Source organism: Salmo trutta, chromosome 29 (genome assembly GCF_901001165.1).
Source record: "Salmo trutta chromosome 29, fSalTru1.1, whole genome shotgun sequence".
Taxonomy (NCBI): Eukaryota; Metazoa; Chordata; class Actinopteri; order Salmoniformes; family Salmonidae; genus Salmo; species Salmo trutta.
This window is the reverse complement of record NC_042985.1, coordinates 11,565,280-11,584,455: the sequence shown is the minus strand read 5'-3', so window position 1 is coordinate 11,584,455 and position 19,176 is coordinate 11,565,280. Positions and strand designations below refer to the sequence as shown.

The window sequence follows — 19,176 nt, the reverse complement described above, 5'->3', positions numbered from 1 at the left end:
GTTTACAACATCAGGTGATAGTGGTGCAAGTGACAAATCTCACTTGAATAGTTTTTTTTAAAGTAAGGAATGAATGTAATTCGGTGAAACTTAAACAGCCTTTTTAAGCCAGTTGAAAAATCGCAGCATGGAAAAACAAGCATGGCACAACAAACCTTATTATAAGACATTGTAAAGGCGCATACATGCTTGTAAGTTCTAACAAGTTTTAATGCATAATGCCTGTTGGCTTTATGTGAAGTGTTAGCATAATGTCTTTCATTGGTTGTCAGTGTTCCGTGCCAAAGTCATGAGCAAGCTGTACCGGGGCGAGGAGACGCGCTACGATGTCCAGATCATCCACACCTACCACAATCGCTTCCGCCTGGAGCACCGCGAGTTCCTGTGGGTGCCCAACGTGTGTGACTGCCCCCCTCTGGAGGAAGGGCGCCAGTACGTACTGATGGTGCGTCGCCACATTAACAACGAGCAGACGTTGAACCGGATACTGATGGAGGAGGACAGCTACGCGATACCCTATAAACCTAGAGAGGACGCTCTATTGCGCCCCCTGGAGGATCTGTGTAGTAACAGAGGGCCCAGGCCACCTGCGGAACTGAGACGCGGCTATGCCTAGACATAGAGATGTACAGTATACACGTGCACACCAGACACCACTGATGCACACATACTTTGACTGTCACAACTCCTTAACACTCCTCAAGACTGAGCACTTCTGATGGCGAATCAGACAAACAATGGGGCTGCATGTGTGTGTCTGTGTGTGACATTAAAATCCCATACACCCCTACGCAACAACTGCCTGCCTCTGGCCCTTCAAAAGACACACAGAGAGCAACAGAACCACTAGAATTCCAAAATGGGGGAACTGAAAATGGAGGAGGCAAACACTAGTTGAACCCTGGGAAGAGACTATGCTCAGGGTGACCCAGTAGATCTGTCAGTCAGTGTGATAAGAAGGCAAAGCCCTCTCAAAGAGCAATGCAAAAGCTGACCAGCTCACAAAGTATAGCACTTTAGGTGGCCGTTATCACCCACCTTTAAACTTACCAAAGAGAAGAATATATCCACTTCAATGGCCAAGTGTTTGTGTTGTTTTGTTCCCTTTGCTAACTAGAAAACTGACAATAACTATCTGTCTGGGTTACTAACAGGCAGTGTTGGGGAAGCTACTCTGAAAATATAGTTTATAGCTTGTATCAATTACTTCACACTGGAAGAGGTTAAGCTACACTTCAGCCCAGATTCAATCAGATCAAGCGTTAACCGGCGATAGCCGACACCTACATAGCTGATGTTTTGACGTGCCGGAGATGTAACTGTGTTGGAGCTGTCAAACTGGTGAAGAGCTACTCTTTGTCATTGTCACTCGAGTTAGATATTCAGAATGACAAAGTGTAGGCTATATAGAAATAATGATGCTCAAATTGAAAATCATTAGCCTAAAGAAAATAATGAGGATTTCTATCAGCCGAATCGAGGTGTAGATCACATCTCACATTCCAGTGTTTTGAACTTGTAAACAAGGCTTGCATGAGATTTGTCTTAATGCGACTCCGTGCAGCCAATAGCAATGTCTGCTTCAGGTGTAATGCCAGGAGGTGTTCTAACGCAGTTCCACCTCCGACACTGCCTGAACAACTGCTATGAGGATGTCGGCTAAAGCGGATGTGATTGAATAGAGCCCTTACGCTACCCTAAAGAAAAATATAGTTGACTTTAATAGTTACTTTGAAAAAGTAGTTCACTACATCCAAACTATTTCGTAAAAAACTATCATATCTAAATCTGAAATGTCATCGACTACACAGTTAAGAAAAATGACTGCAAGAACACATCATTCTGGAGTCAGATGTTAACAGTGTAGTGAGATCTGTGTGACAGCCAGAGAGAGTGCTTTGGCTTAGCCCAGTGGCCAGGGAGAGAGAGAATAAATAGGGGGTAGTTGTTTTGTTGTTGAATAAATGTAGTGGGCAGTTCCAGTAGATGGCTACATGGCTAAAACAAGTAATTAACTACCAAAGACACTACCATGATTTTAATGTAGTTACTACAAAATGTAGGTAAATTACTAACTGAATTAAATGTCGTGGAACTACTCCCCAGGACTGCTAACAGTTCAGTCACTCTGTCAAAATAAATGTGTGACTTTTTACTTTCTTCTCATACCTAAGATATATAAAACAACATATTGTTCCATATTGTATTTATGTGGCAAAATAATATCTAAATCATAACATTTATATTTGTGTTTTGCTTCTAAAATATAGTATTTTTTTTAAATAATCTATCAATGCATTTCTCTCTATTGATGTATGTGTTTTGGGTAACAATTTACATCAATTTGCTCTTATACCTGTGTAGTAACAGTGTCATTAACTACACTAGTAACATTGTAGTTACATGTTATAGCACAGTACTTCATGAATTGCATTGTAATTGCGTAGTGATGGGGTTGAGTTTATTCCACTTGTGTAGTAACAGAAACCGCTCAACTCTACTACTATTACTATGCAATAAAAAATACACGGACATAAGAGCAACTTAATGTAAAGTGTTACTGTGTTTTGAATATTAAATCAATCAGGTTCCCTTAGTCTGTTTTGTTACGTCGCCTGTTGTCTTATTCACATGAAGATTTACTTTTGTCAGAAACAAAAAATATGGATTATTCAGTATTTTATATTGGTGCGGCACTGAGTAGCTACAAATATAAGAAACATATTTGATTTGAATGACTGGTGAATTATTTGCAATCTATTCCTATACATTAACTATGCTGTAACAAGTCATTTTTTATTATAAGGTTTTAAAAATTTGCCAACACATTGCTTTCTTTAACACCACCGACACCACATTTTACAAGGCGGGATGGGTCTGTGCTCATATGCATTTTTGTATAGGTAGATTACCCTAGAAACGTCATTCAAATTTTAAAATGTGCTAAGTGCTTGCATACAACTTTTTGATATCTTTTATACTTTTTAAACTATGAAACTATTTTATTTCCCATCTTCATTCACTTTCATGGGATTTCTAAAAATCCCATTGTGACAATATCAACTTCCAGACTTCTAACACTCCATTCACTGCAACGTTTGACCAGTTTCTCAACAAGTCAGACACGTTGGGCATATGATATCTTCCTCTACTTATCTGCTATTAAAATCTGGAATCAGAACAAGTATCTGCTACCAATCAAAAGTTACAGCTGTTTTAGTTGAGTGGAGAAAATTAGCTGGCTAACTCCAGCTAACAGCTTTCTCATGTCTCTTCATTAAGCCGTTGCTATGGATACTCACACTCGCAGGGAAAATAAAGCAGAGGGTAAAAAGGGTGTTTAGAACAGTAGTGTTAGGATGATGAAGAATTGTGAACAAGAAAGCAGCTGCTGCTCCAGAGGTGGCAGCCAAGGCAACAGCGTGTCGTCCTCCTCAGCACCGTGCTATACATACCTCAACAGGCTAGTTGCCTGTCTGTAAAGAGAAGGGAGGGCTGTATGTTGATCCTGCTGTTCTGATTGGATAGAGTGAAGCTGTCTCCGTTCACTTGCTTCATATTTCAATTGATCACTTCTCATCGCATGTTTCGATCTGATCATTTAGACTGCTGCTGCCTCCTGTTAGCCTGCTGCTATGATACAGTAAATCAACAGGAGAAGTTTGCTAGCAAACTATCAATGTGCTTAATATCTAACAAGCGAAGCAAGAGTAGGGAAAGAAGAAACGCTGATGCACATTGACTTTTTATTTTCTGCACGTGAAAACGTTTCATACGCAACAACTGTAGTTTAGATATTTTCATTTGAATGAGCGTTGTGTAGCCTATTCGGTTCAGTCAGTCAGAATGTGATTCGTATTATCCAGCAACTTTCTGAAACGGAAAAGGAGTGTGTGTGTGTGTCTGTGTGTGTCTGTGTGTGTCTGTGTGTGTGTTTCTGTGTGTGTGTGTGTGTGTGTGTGTGTGTGTGTTTCTGTGTGTGTGTGTGTATGTGTGTGTGTTTCTGTGTGTGTGTGTATGTGTGTGCGCGCACATATGTCTACACTTTGTGTAGCCATTAGCAATGATGGTAATGATAACCTCCACCTGGTAGAGATAGAAAGGCTTTTCCCCAAAACCTTCTCAATTAAATGTTAACTACAAAGTTGCCTATACCTACCTGGCAGAATTATATGATTATTTGCATCAATCCAGTGGCCATTTGTTTTGCAAATTCTGCAATCATATGAGCTCCACAGAAACATCACTAACCAAACAACAGTCTCTTGCTGGTGCACAGTTGCATTAAAGGGTAACTACAACCAAAAATCTAAATGTATTCTATTTTTCACAGACCTCAAAAGTGGTGCCATGATGTGGTTCAAGCATTGTGGTCTTGGAACTCTGTAAAAAAAAAAAGTGTGATTTCTGAGAGCGAAAACCTGAAAAATACAAAAGGGAGAAAATGGAATTTGGGAAACAACTAATCAGGATCGGGCCCAAAAATCGAATGTTTTTATAGGGCCCTGTGTATATGCTATGCTCTGTTAACTAGTGGATGATGTCCTCCCAGGGAAAGGGTTCCGCCTTTCCGGCCAATGGGTACCTCTTCCCACTGATACCCCTCCAGCCCAGAGAGGACTTCAACAATGCCTCATTGTCTTGTCTTTTATTACAGTTTGCATATACTGTGATTTTCTAGTAGGAGAGTGTCTAAAAGTGTAGTAGTCAGAGTGTATTTATTTCTGATGAAATGTGTGATTTAACTGCCCTACAATCCAAAGTAATAAGGTTGATCTGGTAGTCTATCAAAGTAATGCGATCAATTATTTTACTACATTTAACTTTGACTATATTTAACTGCTTAGCTTAAGTAAAACGTTTTAAACTTCTTCCACTACCACAAAAATAGTCTTAAAGAGTTAAAGCAAGTGCCACAATTTTTCTTCATTGAAAATGACTATCTAGTTAGTTCACACAATTCAAAATGTGCCCCTCTTAGTTAATCTGGGCCATAGTTTTTTTCCCAGTCATGTCATGTGATTAGAGAACCACTCGCCATAACGCTTACCAAAATCCATGTGATTTTAGGGGTTGTTCGCTTACAAAAAAAATCACACTTTAATCAACAGAAGCTGTGTTTCATTACAAAATGTATTTACAAAAATAACTTCACACATCTGCTATCATAGTAACATGAAATGAGCTAAAAAAAAAGGACCTAAATGTAGTATCATACACACAGGTTTTACAGAGTCAAATTATTGGTCATTAACTGTGGAGAAGTCTTCACAGAAACTTGGCTCTCGATCCTCAATGGTTCTCTAAAACACGGGTGCATTCATTAGTGCACTCCGTAGTGAAGCATTTTGAAACGTGAATACAAAAACAAGCATTTCATATTGGAAAATTCCAGGTAGGTCTCTTCCCGTTTCGGCACATTTGTTTCCATTCCGTTCCTAGCAAATACACCCCAGATCACAGAGAGCCCCTTCAAACCAAACATGTCAGGGGCTTGTAGCTGGAGTTGTAAAACTTAACTGCCAAAACAATTTTACCACATTTTCCTTTCAAAAACCAATTTAGAAATGGATAAACCACTCCCACGATGTTAAAAAGGCATTGCGAAATAAATAATTGGTATAAGAGTATTTGGTAACACTTTACTTAAAGCCGACAGATATAATGTATTGAAAGACTTGTCATAAGCATATATGAACCCCTTATAATGTGTTGTAATCAACTCATAATGATCCTGACTATATGAGCTATTAGGTCCATTGGAAATTTGCTCGGCCAACATAAAACATTATATGCCTTATTGTAAGGCATTATAAAGGCTCATACATGCTTATAACAAGTAATATAGCATTATACCTGTTGGCGAAAGTGTTAAGTAATATTTTATTTTATTTTATAATTCACATTAGCTCCACACCAGAGCGAGCATAATCAAACAGTGTGAACACACTAATGTGCAAAATGTTAATGTAAACCTTCGAAATGGTGTGAAACGTTCAGGGAAACTTTCACCAAAACATTCAGGTAAACCTTCAGTTGTTGAGACCACTGAGAAAAATAATGATCCTACTGACAAATCTACCCCTGTTTGTAATTTAAAAAATGCTACACAGTCCTTACTATAAGAAATAAAATATTCAAAAAGAGTAAAAAGTCAGCCAACATTTCCCTACAGCTCCAGTCGTACGCGAGTCGAGAGCTCATCCTTTTTGTTCCCTTTTGGCAGTCTCAGCATAGTAGTCCATAGTGGTTCTAGCCTAGTAAAACCAGACTGAATACTTCACTCACCGAGTGAAACAATAGTGAAATGTTGCGAAATCAGTTTGGATGGCAGGATGTAGTGATTCTGTATAGGGTCTTTTGTTCCTGTTTCAGAGCACAGTCTGGTTAGTCCCTTGGCCTATGTTTGGAGGTTCAGGTGGTCTGTGTGAAGAACATCAGATTCAATCATTAATCCTCTGGTTAGTCTGTTAGTCTGTCCTTCTAGCTGGAGTGAGTCTCTGACCCTTGACCTCTCATCTCTGACCCCTGACATCCAACCTCAACATGGGAGACAGGTGGAGGGTGCAAGTTGACATCATCAAAACCACCCCTCACCTTCAGGGTACCACAGCGGGGGCAATTGTCCATCTTCCCCTGCCAGCTGTCCTATCCTGTTCTCCACCCCCAGAAGCTAGGCTCTGGCCCAAAGGTCACAAGTCAGACGCTGACACTGACGTGGCTGGAGGAGTTGGCTGAGCGGCGTTTAATGCGGGAGCGTCGCGGGCGGTGCGAGTCGGAGCCACAGTGGCAGAGTGGGCTCAGCAGCAGCCAGAGGTAGAGCACCACGCATGCCCAACACGACGACATCTTCACCCAGAACGTGGACCAGCTGCCGTGGGTGAACGTGGTCTCCAGCACTGCTGACTCATAGCTAGAGGTGGAGGAAGGAAAGGTGGGAGAGGAATTTTGATTAGCACTGCAATGGAGGTACAATGGCACAATATAGCTGCTGTGTACACCCAGGTAAGGAATGAGGTGAGTCAACAATAATCTTACCCACAATTAAGGGAACTAAAATGTTTGTTTTTACGCTGTACTGTAGTTTGTTTAATTACTGTTGTGAAGTTTGGTTCTGCGTCGACATGGCAATTTCCCCCAAAAGAAGAGAGACGCTCCGCTTTGAACAGCTGAGCTGTTGATGCACTCCGCTGAGTCAGTGCACTTTTTTGTTGCTAGGTGAATCCAACCAAATGTTCTGGTTCCCTTTCTAGCTGGAGGCTAGCTAGCTATATCACAAAGCTCAGTTAAAACCCACAAAGATTTAATCAACACTCAACAGCAATGACTCAACATCAGCAGCAAGTGAACTAGTTAGATGCGGTCCTCTAGCTACCTAGTTTGCAACTATAGCTAACGTTAGCATACATCACTAACTAGCTATGCCGAAAATGTTTAACTCAACTTAGCTACTATTACTAAATGAATAGCTAGCTAGTTGTAGACATTTACTGACAAACTGATGTTGAGTTACCCTCAGGCGTTTGGGATGCGGTGCGAAACGCTTCGCTTTGGAAAAGCAGTGCACAAAATGCGAGCACAATATAGAGGAAAAATGTGCTAGCACGTTGAAAGCTATCATGACTATGACATCTGTTATATTGTGACAGGGTTATATTATGACAGGGTCATGTAGCCCTTATGATGGAGCCATCAAGTAAAGTGTCTTAATTTTCATGTAACGACAACGTTGTGTTGTGATTGTGTGTTTGCTGGGGTGTCCAATGCCCAGTGAGTGAGATATTGACCTGAACCAGTTGGTTAGGGTCATCATGACGTAGAGCGAGGCCAGGAAGAAGACGAAGTGGAAGAAGAAGTAGCTGTAAGCCACTCTCTGGCTCTCGTTGTGAATCACCTTCTGGCAGCCCTTGATATCTTCGTCAATCACAAACTCCACCTCTGGAAACACCACAGACCGAACATATAAAGTCAATCACCTGAGGGTGATAAAGAATCGTGCTGCTCTCGACAATACCATAGCAGCATATAGAAAACATGCAATTTATCTTTCACAATCATTTTATTTTCCCAGAAGGTGTAAGAATAGTGCTAAATAATATTGATTTATTTGAATGTCATAACACCAGTCTCAGTATAGGCTAGCCGCTAGTCTGTACATCAATTATTTCGACATATTTTCTATTCTGCAGCCTTAATACTGGCATCTTCATAATATGGAGAAGAATCCGTATTAAGATAACTACGTAACTATATATTTTATGGGTACCTACATAAGGACTTCATTACACTGTTATAAACATTCATAAGCACTACATTAACATTCATGCTCATGTCAACAACCACAACTTTAAAGGATGTTTTTCGTCAACATAAATGTACTGCTTATTTTTGTTTTATGCATGTTTCATGAATGTGTTACGAAGTCCTTATTCAGGTACCCTTCAAATAGTGTTGCTGAGAATATATTGACATGTAGGCTACTAACCTTCCTCTTTGTCAGGGCAGCAGAAGCAGCATGTGGCTTTCTAGGAAAACAGAGAGAGAGAGAGATTCCAGGAGTTATATCAAACTGCTAGAGGTAAGCAGAGCTCAGGATGCCCATACATTCTCCACACATGTATGGAGCATGGAAACATGCCGCTCACACATCACAAATTAATACCAAGATCAGTGGAGGCTGCTGAGGGGGGGGGGGGGGGGCTCATAATAATGTCCGGAATGGACAACTATTACAACCACTCCAACTATTACTACGAGCCCATCCTCCCCAATTAAAGTGCCACGAACCCACTGAGAACAAGACGCAGGCAGAGCTACAGGAACACAGAGTTGATTATCCATGTTGGCAGTGAATGATCCTCGACAGTAATATTTTTATATGAATTGGTACTTTACCTGGAACTCATAGCGGTAAACTTTGATCATCCAGAAAGGGCCAAATACCTCTGCTAGGTAGGATGCTTCGTTACTGAAAACATAGCATTGTTTGAATAAGCAACTGAAGTAAATATTATTAATATTAAGACAAGCTATGTATTTTTTTCAAACAGAAACTAAAAATAACCTCAAAACATTGCACTCCATTTGTTACATAGAAAGTTAGTAAGTAGCCTAAATAAGTCAATGAGTAAAGTACTTAGGTCTCTATTCAGTCTGTATCGATGAAGTGTTACAGATTGCGCACTATAAAGGTAAAGGTATTTTCCGATTGAGCCAACACATGCAGTGTTTACCGTGAATGCAGTCTCCACTAACGCAGGACAATTGTCTTTAAATTTCAATCACGCTGTAACGCTGAACTTCAGCGATTCGGATTGAATAGAGCCCTTATTGTTCGATCACTGTGTAGAGAGACTAGACTGTACATATGATTCAATGGGAAAGCGTTTTGACATTCATTGCACACTCCTCCAGTTACGTGCCACTCACCATGCGAAGAGCACACAGCAGTACATGATGGCAGCTCCTATAATGGCCACCGCGTTGGTTTCCTTCTGGATGCCATCCTGACCTACACTGGGGTAACATACCGTCATATTCACCCCCTGGTACACCACTGGAAAACAGAGAGAGGGAGCAGAGCAAAGAAACTTTCATCCTCTGTTTCCAGCTTTTCTTTAGTAACAGTGAACTGTGTGGTTTTACTGAAGGAATAAAGAAGTATGTTTCTCCCCGTCTGTATGACCCTATAGTAGTGTGGTTCTCTCTGTCTGTATGAACCTATAGTAGTGTGGTTCTCTCTGTCTGTATGACCCTATAGTAGTGTGGTTCTCTGTCTGTATGAACCTATAGTAGTGTGGTTCTCTCTGTCTGTATGAACCTATAGTAGTGTGGTTCTCTCTGTCTGTATGAACCTATAGTAGTGTGGTTCTCTCTGTCTGTATGAACCTATAGTAGTGTGGTTCTCCCTGTCTGTATGAACCTATAGTAGTGTGGTTCTCTCTGTCTGTATGACCCTATAGTAGTGTGGTTCTCTCTGTCTGTATGAACCTATAGTAGTGTGGTTCTCTCTGTCTGTATGAACCTATAGTAGTGTGGTTCTCTCTGTCTGTATGAACCTATAGTAGTGTGTGTTTCTCCCGGTCTGTATGACCCTATAGTACTGTGTGGTTCTCTCTGTCTGTTTAACCCTATAGTAGTGTGTGTTTCTCCCCGTCTGTATGACCCTATAGTACTGTGTGGTTCTCTCTGTCTGTTTAACCCTATAGTAGTGTGTGTTTCTCCCTGTCTGTATGAACCTATAGTAGTGTGTTTCTCCCCGTCTGTATGACCCTATAGTAGTGTGGTTCTCTCTCTCTGTATGAACCTATAGTAGTGTGGTTCTCTCTGTCTGTATGACCCTATAGTAGTGTGTGGTTCTCCCTGTCTGTTTAACCCTATAGTAGTGTGTGGTTCTCCCTGTCTGTATGACCCTATAGTAGTGTGGTTCTCTCTCTCTGTATGAACCTATAGTAGTGTGTGGTTCTCCCTGTCTGTATGACCCTATAGTAATGTGTGGTTCTCCCTGTCTGTTTAACCCTATAGTAATGTGTGGTTCTCCCTGTCTGTTTAACCCTATAGTAGTGTGTGGTTCTCCCTGTCTGTATGACCCTATAGTAGTGTGGTTCTCTCTCTCTGTATGAACCTATAGTAGTGTGTGGTTCTCCCTGTCTGTTTAACCCTATAGTAGTGTGTGGTTCTCCCTGTCTGTTTAACCCTATAGTAGTGTGTGGTTCTCTATCAGTGGAGGCTCCTCAGAGGAGGAAGGGGAGGACCATCCACCTCAGTGAAATGTCATTAAAATAAAAATAGTGAAACACTAAAAAAGATAGCCTTTGTCTTCTGTGTATATTGACTTCAACACAAAACCTAGGAGGCACGTCGGCCTCACCCCCTTCCATAGACCTGCATGGTAATTTTGACCACTTCCAGAAGACGACCTCCAACCAATCAGCATTGATAAGTATGAACTGACATGTTGTCATCCAATCATAGGATTAGGATCAGAAGAAACGAGTGTTGTATTAAGGTGGGGGGATCTGTGTGTTGAGGAGCTTGATGACTATTAGATAGAGATTGAAAAGTCATAGTTGAGCAATTTTACGATATTTTTCCATTCAAATTCGTTTCTTCAAATTACAGGAGACGGAGGAGGTAGATTATAAATAGTTTTCTTGGTTTTAGAACATAATTTTTGTGTCCAGTTAGTGCAATTTATTTCAATTTGCCTTGCTAACTTCAGTAGCAAATAGTAGTAGCTAGCTACCAGCTCGAGTGCGCCACCGCAAATGTAGTTAACTTTTTGATGAAGAACCCCTTTTAATTCACAGTGGTAAACGGAAAAGGTACTAATTAAAACCGAGTGTATGGAACTTAAAAATAAAAAAAATCTGGGATGTTCTTCCATCGCGTCATCCATTAAAAGTTAGATGAAAGAGAGTTTGACGCGGAACATGTTTTTTTCGCGCGCGCTCAAGTAGGGTTTCCTCTTTGCTCCGGTATTTATTTACCAAAGATAACACAATCACTCCAGACAGACACAAGCAAAAACTCATGACATAAATGTTGCAGCAGCCTAGGCTACCTAAACATTACAGATCTGACATGCTGTATGTGATGAAAACGAGACAATCTTTCAGTCTGATTAACTGTAGGTTACTAATAATAGGTGCTGCATACAGCCTAAGCACCCTGTTCATCTGGTCAAGGTAAATAGTTGGTCATGTTATGTATTTATAGTCCATTTGTGTGTCAGGAGAAAATGTGAATGTGATTAAATTTGGCTTATATTCAACATTGGGCTGGCTAGGCTGCCTAAACGTTTCCAACCCAAAATGATTAACTGGAATGAATCTATCAACATAATAGTGATGACAGATGTCAGTCATTTGTTATAAGGCCTACAGCTGCATAGGCCTGCATAACGCAAACATGCATGAAGCAAGCTCAGCCCTGTGAGTTCTGTCTATCAGTTGTCTGTGTCTGGGTAGAGGAAATCCCCCTCCTAATCTAGTCTAAATATAATTCATATGAACAAGTATAAGGTTGCTGCAGTTTGACAGTTTTTAAAATAACCATGTGACCTGATTAGGAAAAACTGGTCCCATCTTAGCCCTTATAAAACCTTTTTACAACTGAATAATCACTGTCATACTGTCACGATTCCCACCGACGGTGGCGTCCCCTCCTGCTCGGGTGGCGCTCGGCGGTCGTCGTCACCGGCCTATTAGCTACCACTGATTCCCTTTTTGGTTTTCCCTTTTTGGTTTTGTGCACCTGTGTTTAGTTTGGTTAATTAGCGGGGCTATTTATGTTAGCTGGTCCGCTTCCGTGTTGTGCGGGATTATTTCTATTGTGACGGTTCATGTTCGTGTCGGCGCTATTTTACGCCGTGTGTACTTTCTCCCCTGTGTTTGGGAATATTTTGTTTGATGAGTGAGTGTACATTAAATACGCCACTACCCTGTGCTCGCTGCTTCCTGTGCCTCATTCCTTCACCACGACTGCCAATCCGTTACACATACCTTTATACAGTGAGGGGAAAAAGTATTTGATCCCCTGCTGATTTTGTACGTTTGCCCACTGACAAAGAAATGATCAGTCTATAATTTTAATGGTAGGTTTATTTGAACAGTGAGAGACAGAATAACAACAAAAAAATCCAGAAAAACGCATGTCAAAAATGTTATAAAATGATTTGCATTTTAATGAGGGAAATAAGTATTTGACCCCTCTGCAAAACATGACTTAGTACTTGGTGGCAAAACCCTTGTTGGCAATCAGAGGTAAGACGTTTCTTGTAGTTGGCCACCAGGTTTGCACACATCTCAGGAGGGATTTTGTCCCACTCCTCTTTGCAGATCTTCTCCAAGTCATTAAGGTTTCGAGGCTGACGTTTGGCAACTTGAACCTTCAGCTCCTTCCACAGATGTTCTATGGGATTAAGGTCTGGAGACTGGCTAGGCCACTCCAGGACCTTAATGTGCTTCTTCTTGAGCCACTACTTTGTTGCCTTGGCTGTGTATTTTGGGTCATTGTCATGCTGGAATACCCATTCACGACCCATTTTCAATGCCCTTGCTGAGGGAAGGAGGTTCTCACCCAAGATTTGACGGTACATGGCCCCGTCCATCGTCCCTTTGATGCGGTGAAGTTGTCCTGTCCCCTTAGCAGAAAAACACCCCCAAAGCATAATGTTTCCACCTCCATGTTTGACGGTGGGGATGGTGTTCTTGGGGTCATAGGCAGCATTCCTCCTCCAAACATGGCGAGTTGAGTTGATGCCAAAGAGCTCCATTTTGGTCTCATCTGACCACAACACTTTCACCCAGTTGTTCTCTGAATCATTCAGATGTTCATTGGCAAACTTCAGACGGGCATGTATATGTGCTTTCTTGAGCAGGGGGACCTTGCGGGTGCTGCAGGATTTCAGTCCTTCACGGCGTAGTGTGTTACCAATTGTTTTCTTGGTGACTATGGTCCCAGCTGCCTTGAGATCATTGACAAGATCCTCCCGTGTAGTTCTGGGCTGATTCCTCACTGTTCTCATGATCATTGCAACTCCACGAGGTGAGATCTTGCATGGAGCCCCAGGCCGAGGGAGATTGACAGTTCTTTTGTGTTTCTTCCATTTGCGAATAATCGCACCAACTGTTGTCACCTTCTCACCAAGCTGCTTGGTGATGGTCTTGTAGCCCATTCCAGCCTTGTGTAGGTCTACAATCTTGTCCCTGACATCTTTGGAGAGCTCTTTGGTCATGGCCATGGTGGAGAGTTTGGAATCTGATTGATTGCTTCTGTGGACAGGTGTCTTTTATACACGTAACAAGCTGAGATTAGGAGCACTCCCTTTAAGAGTGTGCTCCTAATCTCAGCTCGTTACCTGTATAAAAGACACCTGGGAGCCAGACATCTTTCTGATTGAGAGGGGGTCAAATACTTATTTCCCTCATTAAAATGCAAATCAATTTATAACATTTTTGACATGCATTTTTCTGGATTTTTTTGTTATTCTGTCTCTCACTGTTCAAATAAACCTCCCATTAAAATTATAGACTGATCATTTCTTTGTCAGTGGGCCATCGTACAAAATCAGCAGGGGATTAAATACTTTTTTCCCCTCACTGTAGGGTCCAGAGTTTTCCTGGTTAGGTTAACAGATAATGAAGAACTCTTGAGTCCCAGGGGGTAAATTGAATGTTTCCTCTCCAAGCACTGTGAGTACCCCTATCAATTTTCTATCATTACTGTATGTAGAGTCAATCACACATACAATCACATTATTACACATCCATGATTTGACTCCTTGCTTGGACTAACACATTCTTAGCTCTTGTCTAACTGTGCATTGTGTTATTGTTTTTTGTCTTTCTAGTCAAATCCTGTCCTGCACTGAAGTCAAGCCTCTGAACACCTCAACTCACGCCTCAAACCCTCATTCAATCACTGCTGTGATCCCTTTCCAACACTGTAAGTAGCCCTCTCATTCCCATTCCCCGTAATATTGTACTATAAATGTCTTTATTAAATGCTTTAGGTTAACATAATTACTCTGACGATTTTTTAAACACACTTTGGCGTCTGTGCATTCCGCCCCTATACCGTGGTTCTCCCATCCTCTTCCATTTTTCAAGTCACCAGCCTCCGCTGTTCTCTATAATCGCCTGGGGCTGTATTCACCTCAGAGTAGTGAGTGCTGATCTAGGATCAGGGCCACCCTGTCCATATTATCTTTTTCATTATGATCTAAAATACAAAACTGATCGTAGATCAGCACTCCTTCTCTAAGATGATAAATGAATACAGGCTCTGATTCAGAATGTCAGACTACGGAGGCCCAGTGTTGTATAGTTGTTTTGATATTTCTGAGGATCCCCATTAGCTGAGGCAGCAGCTAATCTTCCTGGGGTCCAAACAGGATTAAAACAATTACATCACAACAAAACCTAACAGCACAATACATCATACAATATATTATTACTCTAATATTACAGATTTACAATACAATAGTAGCCAAGACAGGACAAGGAAACACCCCTGGAGGTAAGTAAGTGCAATGATAACAATATACTTGACCGGACATTGTTTTCTTTGCCTCATGTCTATCCCTGGGACAATTGGAACAATAAAGGTAGAGGGGCCACTGAGTCTCTGTCTGTGCGTAAGACTAAACAGACTGTCAAACATGGATTATTTTGTGTGAGATGCAAATGTAACCGATGTGAAATGGCTAGTTAGTTAGCGGTGGTGCGCGCTAATAGCGTTTCAATCGGTGACGTCACTCGCTCTTAGACTTGAAGTAGGGTTTCCCCTTGCGTTGCAAGGGCCGCGGCTTTTGTGGCGCGATGGGTAACGATGCTTCGGTGGGTGTCAGTTGTTGATGTGTGCAAGGGTCCCTGGTTCGAGCCCGGGTTGGGGCGAAGAGAGGGACGGAACCTACACTGTTACACAAACTAACACCATCACTGCTATTTATGTGTGTGTGTGTGTGTGTCTCTCTCTCTCTCTCTCTCTCTCTCTCTCTCTCTCTCTCTCTCTCTCTCTGTCTCTCTCTGTCTCTCTCTGTCTCTCTCTCTCTGTGTCTCTGTTTCTGTGTCTCTCTCTGTTTCTGTGTCTCCCTCCCCCAGATGGCCATAACAGGGCCGGCTGTGGATTCCTGTGTGTTGTGACCAAGAGAACAGATGCCTTGTGTTCAGTGAAAACAATTACAGGGTTGCTTACTGTACACACACACACCAGGCCGAGCCCACTGCAGGGGAGTAGGGGACCTGTCCTGCTCCCAGTGTTGTGTGTTTTCAGTCCCACTCCAGACTAATTCCTCCACATAGAAACAGGGATGTGTGTCTGTGTGCTTGATGAGGTCAGACAGAGCCAGAGGGAAACTGAACAGGCAAACATGACTGAACAGGACAGGAGGGAGCACCACTCTTTTCCGTCCCAAATGTCACCCTATTCCCTTTATAGTTAACTACTTTTGAACAGGGCCCACACATACACATGCATGTGTACACACATACACGCATACACACTCTCCAGTGAAAATTACTATTTAAAACACTATCCTTACTGGGGATGTACAGTGTGAGTGTATGTGTTGAACAGATGTTTTTATACACTGTGCTGATTTCCTCAACAAGTTGCAGCATTGCCCTGTACTGCCCCGGGACAGCACGCACCCCTGCCTCCACGCAAAACAACTAGCAGGTACAAAGAATGTACAAATCAGAATGGGTGGAACACACGTTCCTTTTCAAAACAATGGTATGTACATGTCACCTCAAAGCAATATCACGTTGCAATGTCACAACAAATCACCGTTATATGATAGAAGCATGGCTTGTGAGGAGAGAGGGAGAAAGATACATAGATAAATAGAGACAAAAGAAAGGAAGAGAGAATGTTTAAAAGGAGAAAGATGAGAGGAAATAGCTGGATGTCTGAAGAGACTCATAAATCCAGAAACAGGAATGAGGAAGATGACTATGTTGGACTCCCTGGGGGTTGTGTTTGGAGTCTGTCGGGGGCTGGAGGAGGTTGTGAAAGACCGGGGGGAATTAGCGGAGGCAGGTGGAAGAATAGGAGTCAGAAACAATATTTGCTAAATGTACTGTACAGCATGATAAAGCAATCTGAATTGGAATGAAAGTTTGAGGGGCCAGGCTGGAGTTGTAGTAGGTGGCTGGGGGGAGGATGGGGGAAGGTTGCAAGTGATGAGGGGCAATTGGGGGAGGCAGTTTGGAATGGCAGTGAGCTGGTGGAGAGGTCAGGTAGGTAGAGTACAGTTACAGTACTGTGCTGCTCCATTACTCATCTGACGTAGCACACTGACATCCACATCCATCCGTTCACATGGAGTTATTGAACTAAGCGCGTGTAAGTAAGGGGAGCTTGGCTGATGACAGTAACGGTGGGAGCCACAGGTCAGTTCTATCTGAATCTCATACCTTATGAATCACAGCTTGAGACTAGATTGGATACAGATTCAGAAACACTGGTTTGGTGTATTGGATGCATCATGAGAAAATGTACAAGGATTCAGAGGGGTCAGCACTGCGGGGAACCTCTGGCCTGGTGAAGCTGACAGGAGCTCAAAGACTAAAAAAAATAGACCCCCTTCTTTATCATCCCAGTAATTCTTCTTTCTCTTATCTGAGCAGACCGGAAACCTTTCAATATACAGTATACATTCAAACAATACTTTAGAACCATTTAAATATAATAAATTGGAAGGTTGTGCAGGACCATGGTAGATGAAGGAACCAAACTTTTCAGACTGTTAGAGTATTTATCTGCTCAGTAAGGCAGGGCATTATGTCTGCTGTTTGTAACAGTGTGTTATATGTGAAAATGTGATTGTATTATACATTGTGGACTAAAAGAGATCCTAATCAAATCTCTCTCCCCTTGTCTCCTGGTATTTTGTGTTGAAGCTCCTTTACTTTATCACCACAGTAATGGCATGTTGATAAAGTATTTGTCATGGTGAACTTTACCCAGCTACAGTATGCACAATTAACAAAACCATTAAAACACAATAAAAATGATTGATTATTTCATCCCATTTGACGTATTGAAATGTTACCTGATTATGTCAGAGTAACTTCAGCAAAACCTTTAAAATGCTTTCAGAATAACATTGGACTATTTCATCTTGTAGCCACTAGTTTCCATTGAAAAAATGACTGACTGAGACAGACAGACAGACAGACAGACAGATAAAGACAGGCGGACAGGACTACTTGTTCACCAAGACAAGGTGTGTAAGAGTGTGTAATGATACTGTCGGGCAGCATTACTGTGTTATTATGTTGTCATTAGATCCATCAGGAATGTCAAATAGCCTCTTCACCTCCCTACAGCATACTGTCTCCAGTAAGAACAACATGTAGCAGCAGATAGTGTGATGTATAGAGCCTTTGTCTTGGAGTGAATGTGTGCTTGGGCATTGCTGTGATTGAGTTGTTTGTGGTGCAGTAGAGGTGACTGAAGTGAACAGGATGCCAGAAGGGACTCAGGTGAGTGTGTGTGGTGAGGGGTCGGACGGGATATGATGTGTGTGTGCGTGCCTGCTCACACGTGCATCCATGCAAGTATGTATGTGTGTTCTAAAGTGTTTCCAATGCCCCATTTCCCATAGGGAAAAGGCTAGTGTGCCATACTTTTCTCTGGGGGCCGGCTGGACAGGGCAGACAAGGTGAGGTACATGACGTAGCAGCTGATGATGGAAGCCTGCAGGAGCCCTGAACGAGGCTGTTCTGTAGACAGAGAGCGAGAGGAGAGCTTGAGAACTAAGAACACACAATTATGAGCTTTCACAAACACACACACACACACACACAAATGGACAAACACATGCACACACACACAAAGTGGGAGGCCAGGTCGGGAAATCGGCATGATATTCAATATATGGTAAAAACATCCTGGTAAAACCCTGGCATGTATAGACAGAGGTCCCCAAACACAGTTCTGTCTGAACAATGATCGAGAGCAGTAGGAGAGATGACATCAGGTTAGATTATATGGCATCATCCACACATGGATGTTGGCTCAGCCTGAGATGGAGTAAGTGTTCCCTGCTAAGTATTGGAGGACTGGAAGGAGAGTTTACAGTCTAACCAGACACCTAGGTATTTGTAGTTGTCCATATATTCTAAGTCAGAGCCGTCCAGAGTAGTGATGCTGGACGGGCGGGCAGGTGCAGGCAGTGATCGATTGAATAGCATGCATTTAGTTTTACTTGCATTTAAGAGCAGTTGGAGGCCATGGAAGGAGAGTTGTATGGCATTGAAGCTCGTCTGGAGGTTAGTTAACACAGTGTCCAAAGAGGGGCCAGAAGTATACAGAATGGTGTCGTCTGCATAGAGGTGGATCAGAGACTCACCAGCAGCAAGAGCAACATCATTGATGTATACAGAGAAGAGAGTCGGCCCGAGAATTGAACCCTGTGGCACCCCCATAGAGACTGCCAGAGGTCCGGACGACAGGCCCTCCGATTTGACACAACGAACTCTATCAGAGAAGTAGTTGGTAAACCAGGCGAGGCAATCATTTGAGAAACCAAGGCTGTCGAGTCTGCCAATAAGAATGTTGTGATTAACAGAGTCGAAAGCCTTGGCCAGGTCGATGAATACGGCTGCACAGTAATGTCTCTTATCGATGGCGATTATGATGTCGTTTAGGACCTTGAGCATGGCT

At 42.2% G+C, this 19,176-nt stretch overlaps 2 protein-coding genes across 3 annotated transcripts in view; one reads left to right on the top strand and one right to left on the bottom strand.

Moving 5' to 3' along the window:
- Positions 1-2,820, top strand: part of LOC115166921 (ADAMTS-like protein 5) — a 60,927-nt gene extending 58,107 nt beyond the window's left edge. The window contains exon 13 of the mRNA XM_029720849.1: positions 273-2,820. Coding sequence (XP_029576709.1) covers positions 273-616 — 344 coding nt within the window. The 3' untranslated portion in view covers positions 617-2,820. The remainder of the gene's footprint in view (positions 1-272) is intronic.
- A 2,256-nt stretch (positions 2,821-5,076) lies between these two features.
- The window catches only part of LOC115166917 (serine incorporator 4), a 38,886-nt gene continuing 24,786 nt past the window's right edge, over positions 5,077-19,176 (bottom strand). The window contains exons 7-12 of one of the 2 annotated variants that reach the window (XM_029720844.1): positions 18,138-18,233; positions 9,430-9,556; positions 8,896-8,968; positions 8,486-8,525; positions 7,788-7,938; positions 5,077-6,913 (exon numbers count right to left, since the gene is read on the bottom strand). In XM_029720844.1, the coding sequence (XP_029576704.1) occupies positions 6,700-6,913; positions 7,788-7,938; positions 8,486-8,525; positions 8,896-8,968; positions 9,430-9,556; positions 18,138-18,233 (701 nt within the window). In that variant the 3' untranslated portion in view covers positions 5,077-6,699. Of the gene's footprint in view, positions 7,269-7,787; positions 7,939-8,485; positions 8,526-8,895; positions 8,969-9,429; positions 9,557-18,137; positions 18,234-19,176 lie in introns of both variants that reach the window. The other variant, XM_029720845.1, reaches the window with a different exon arrangement.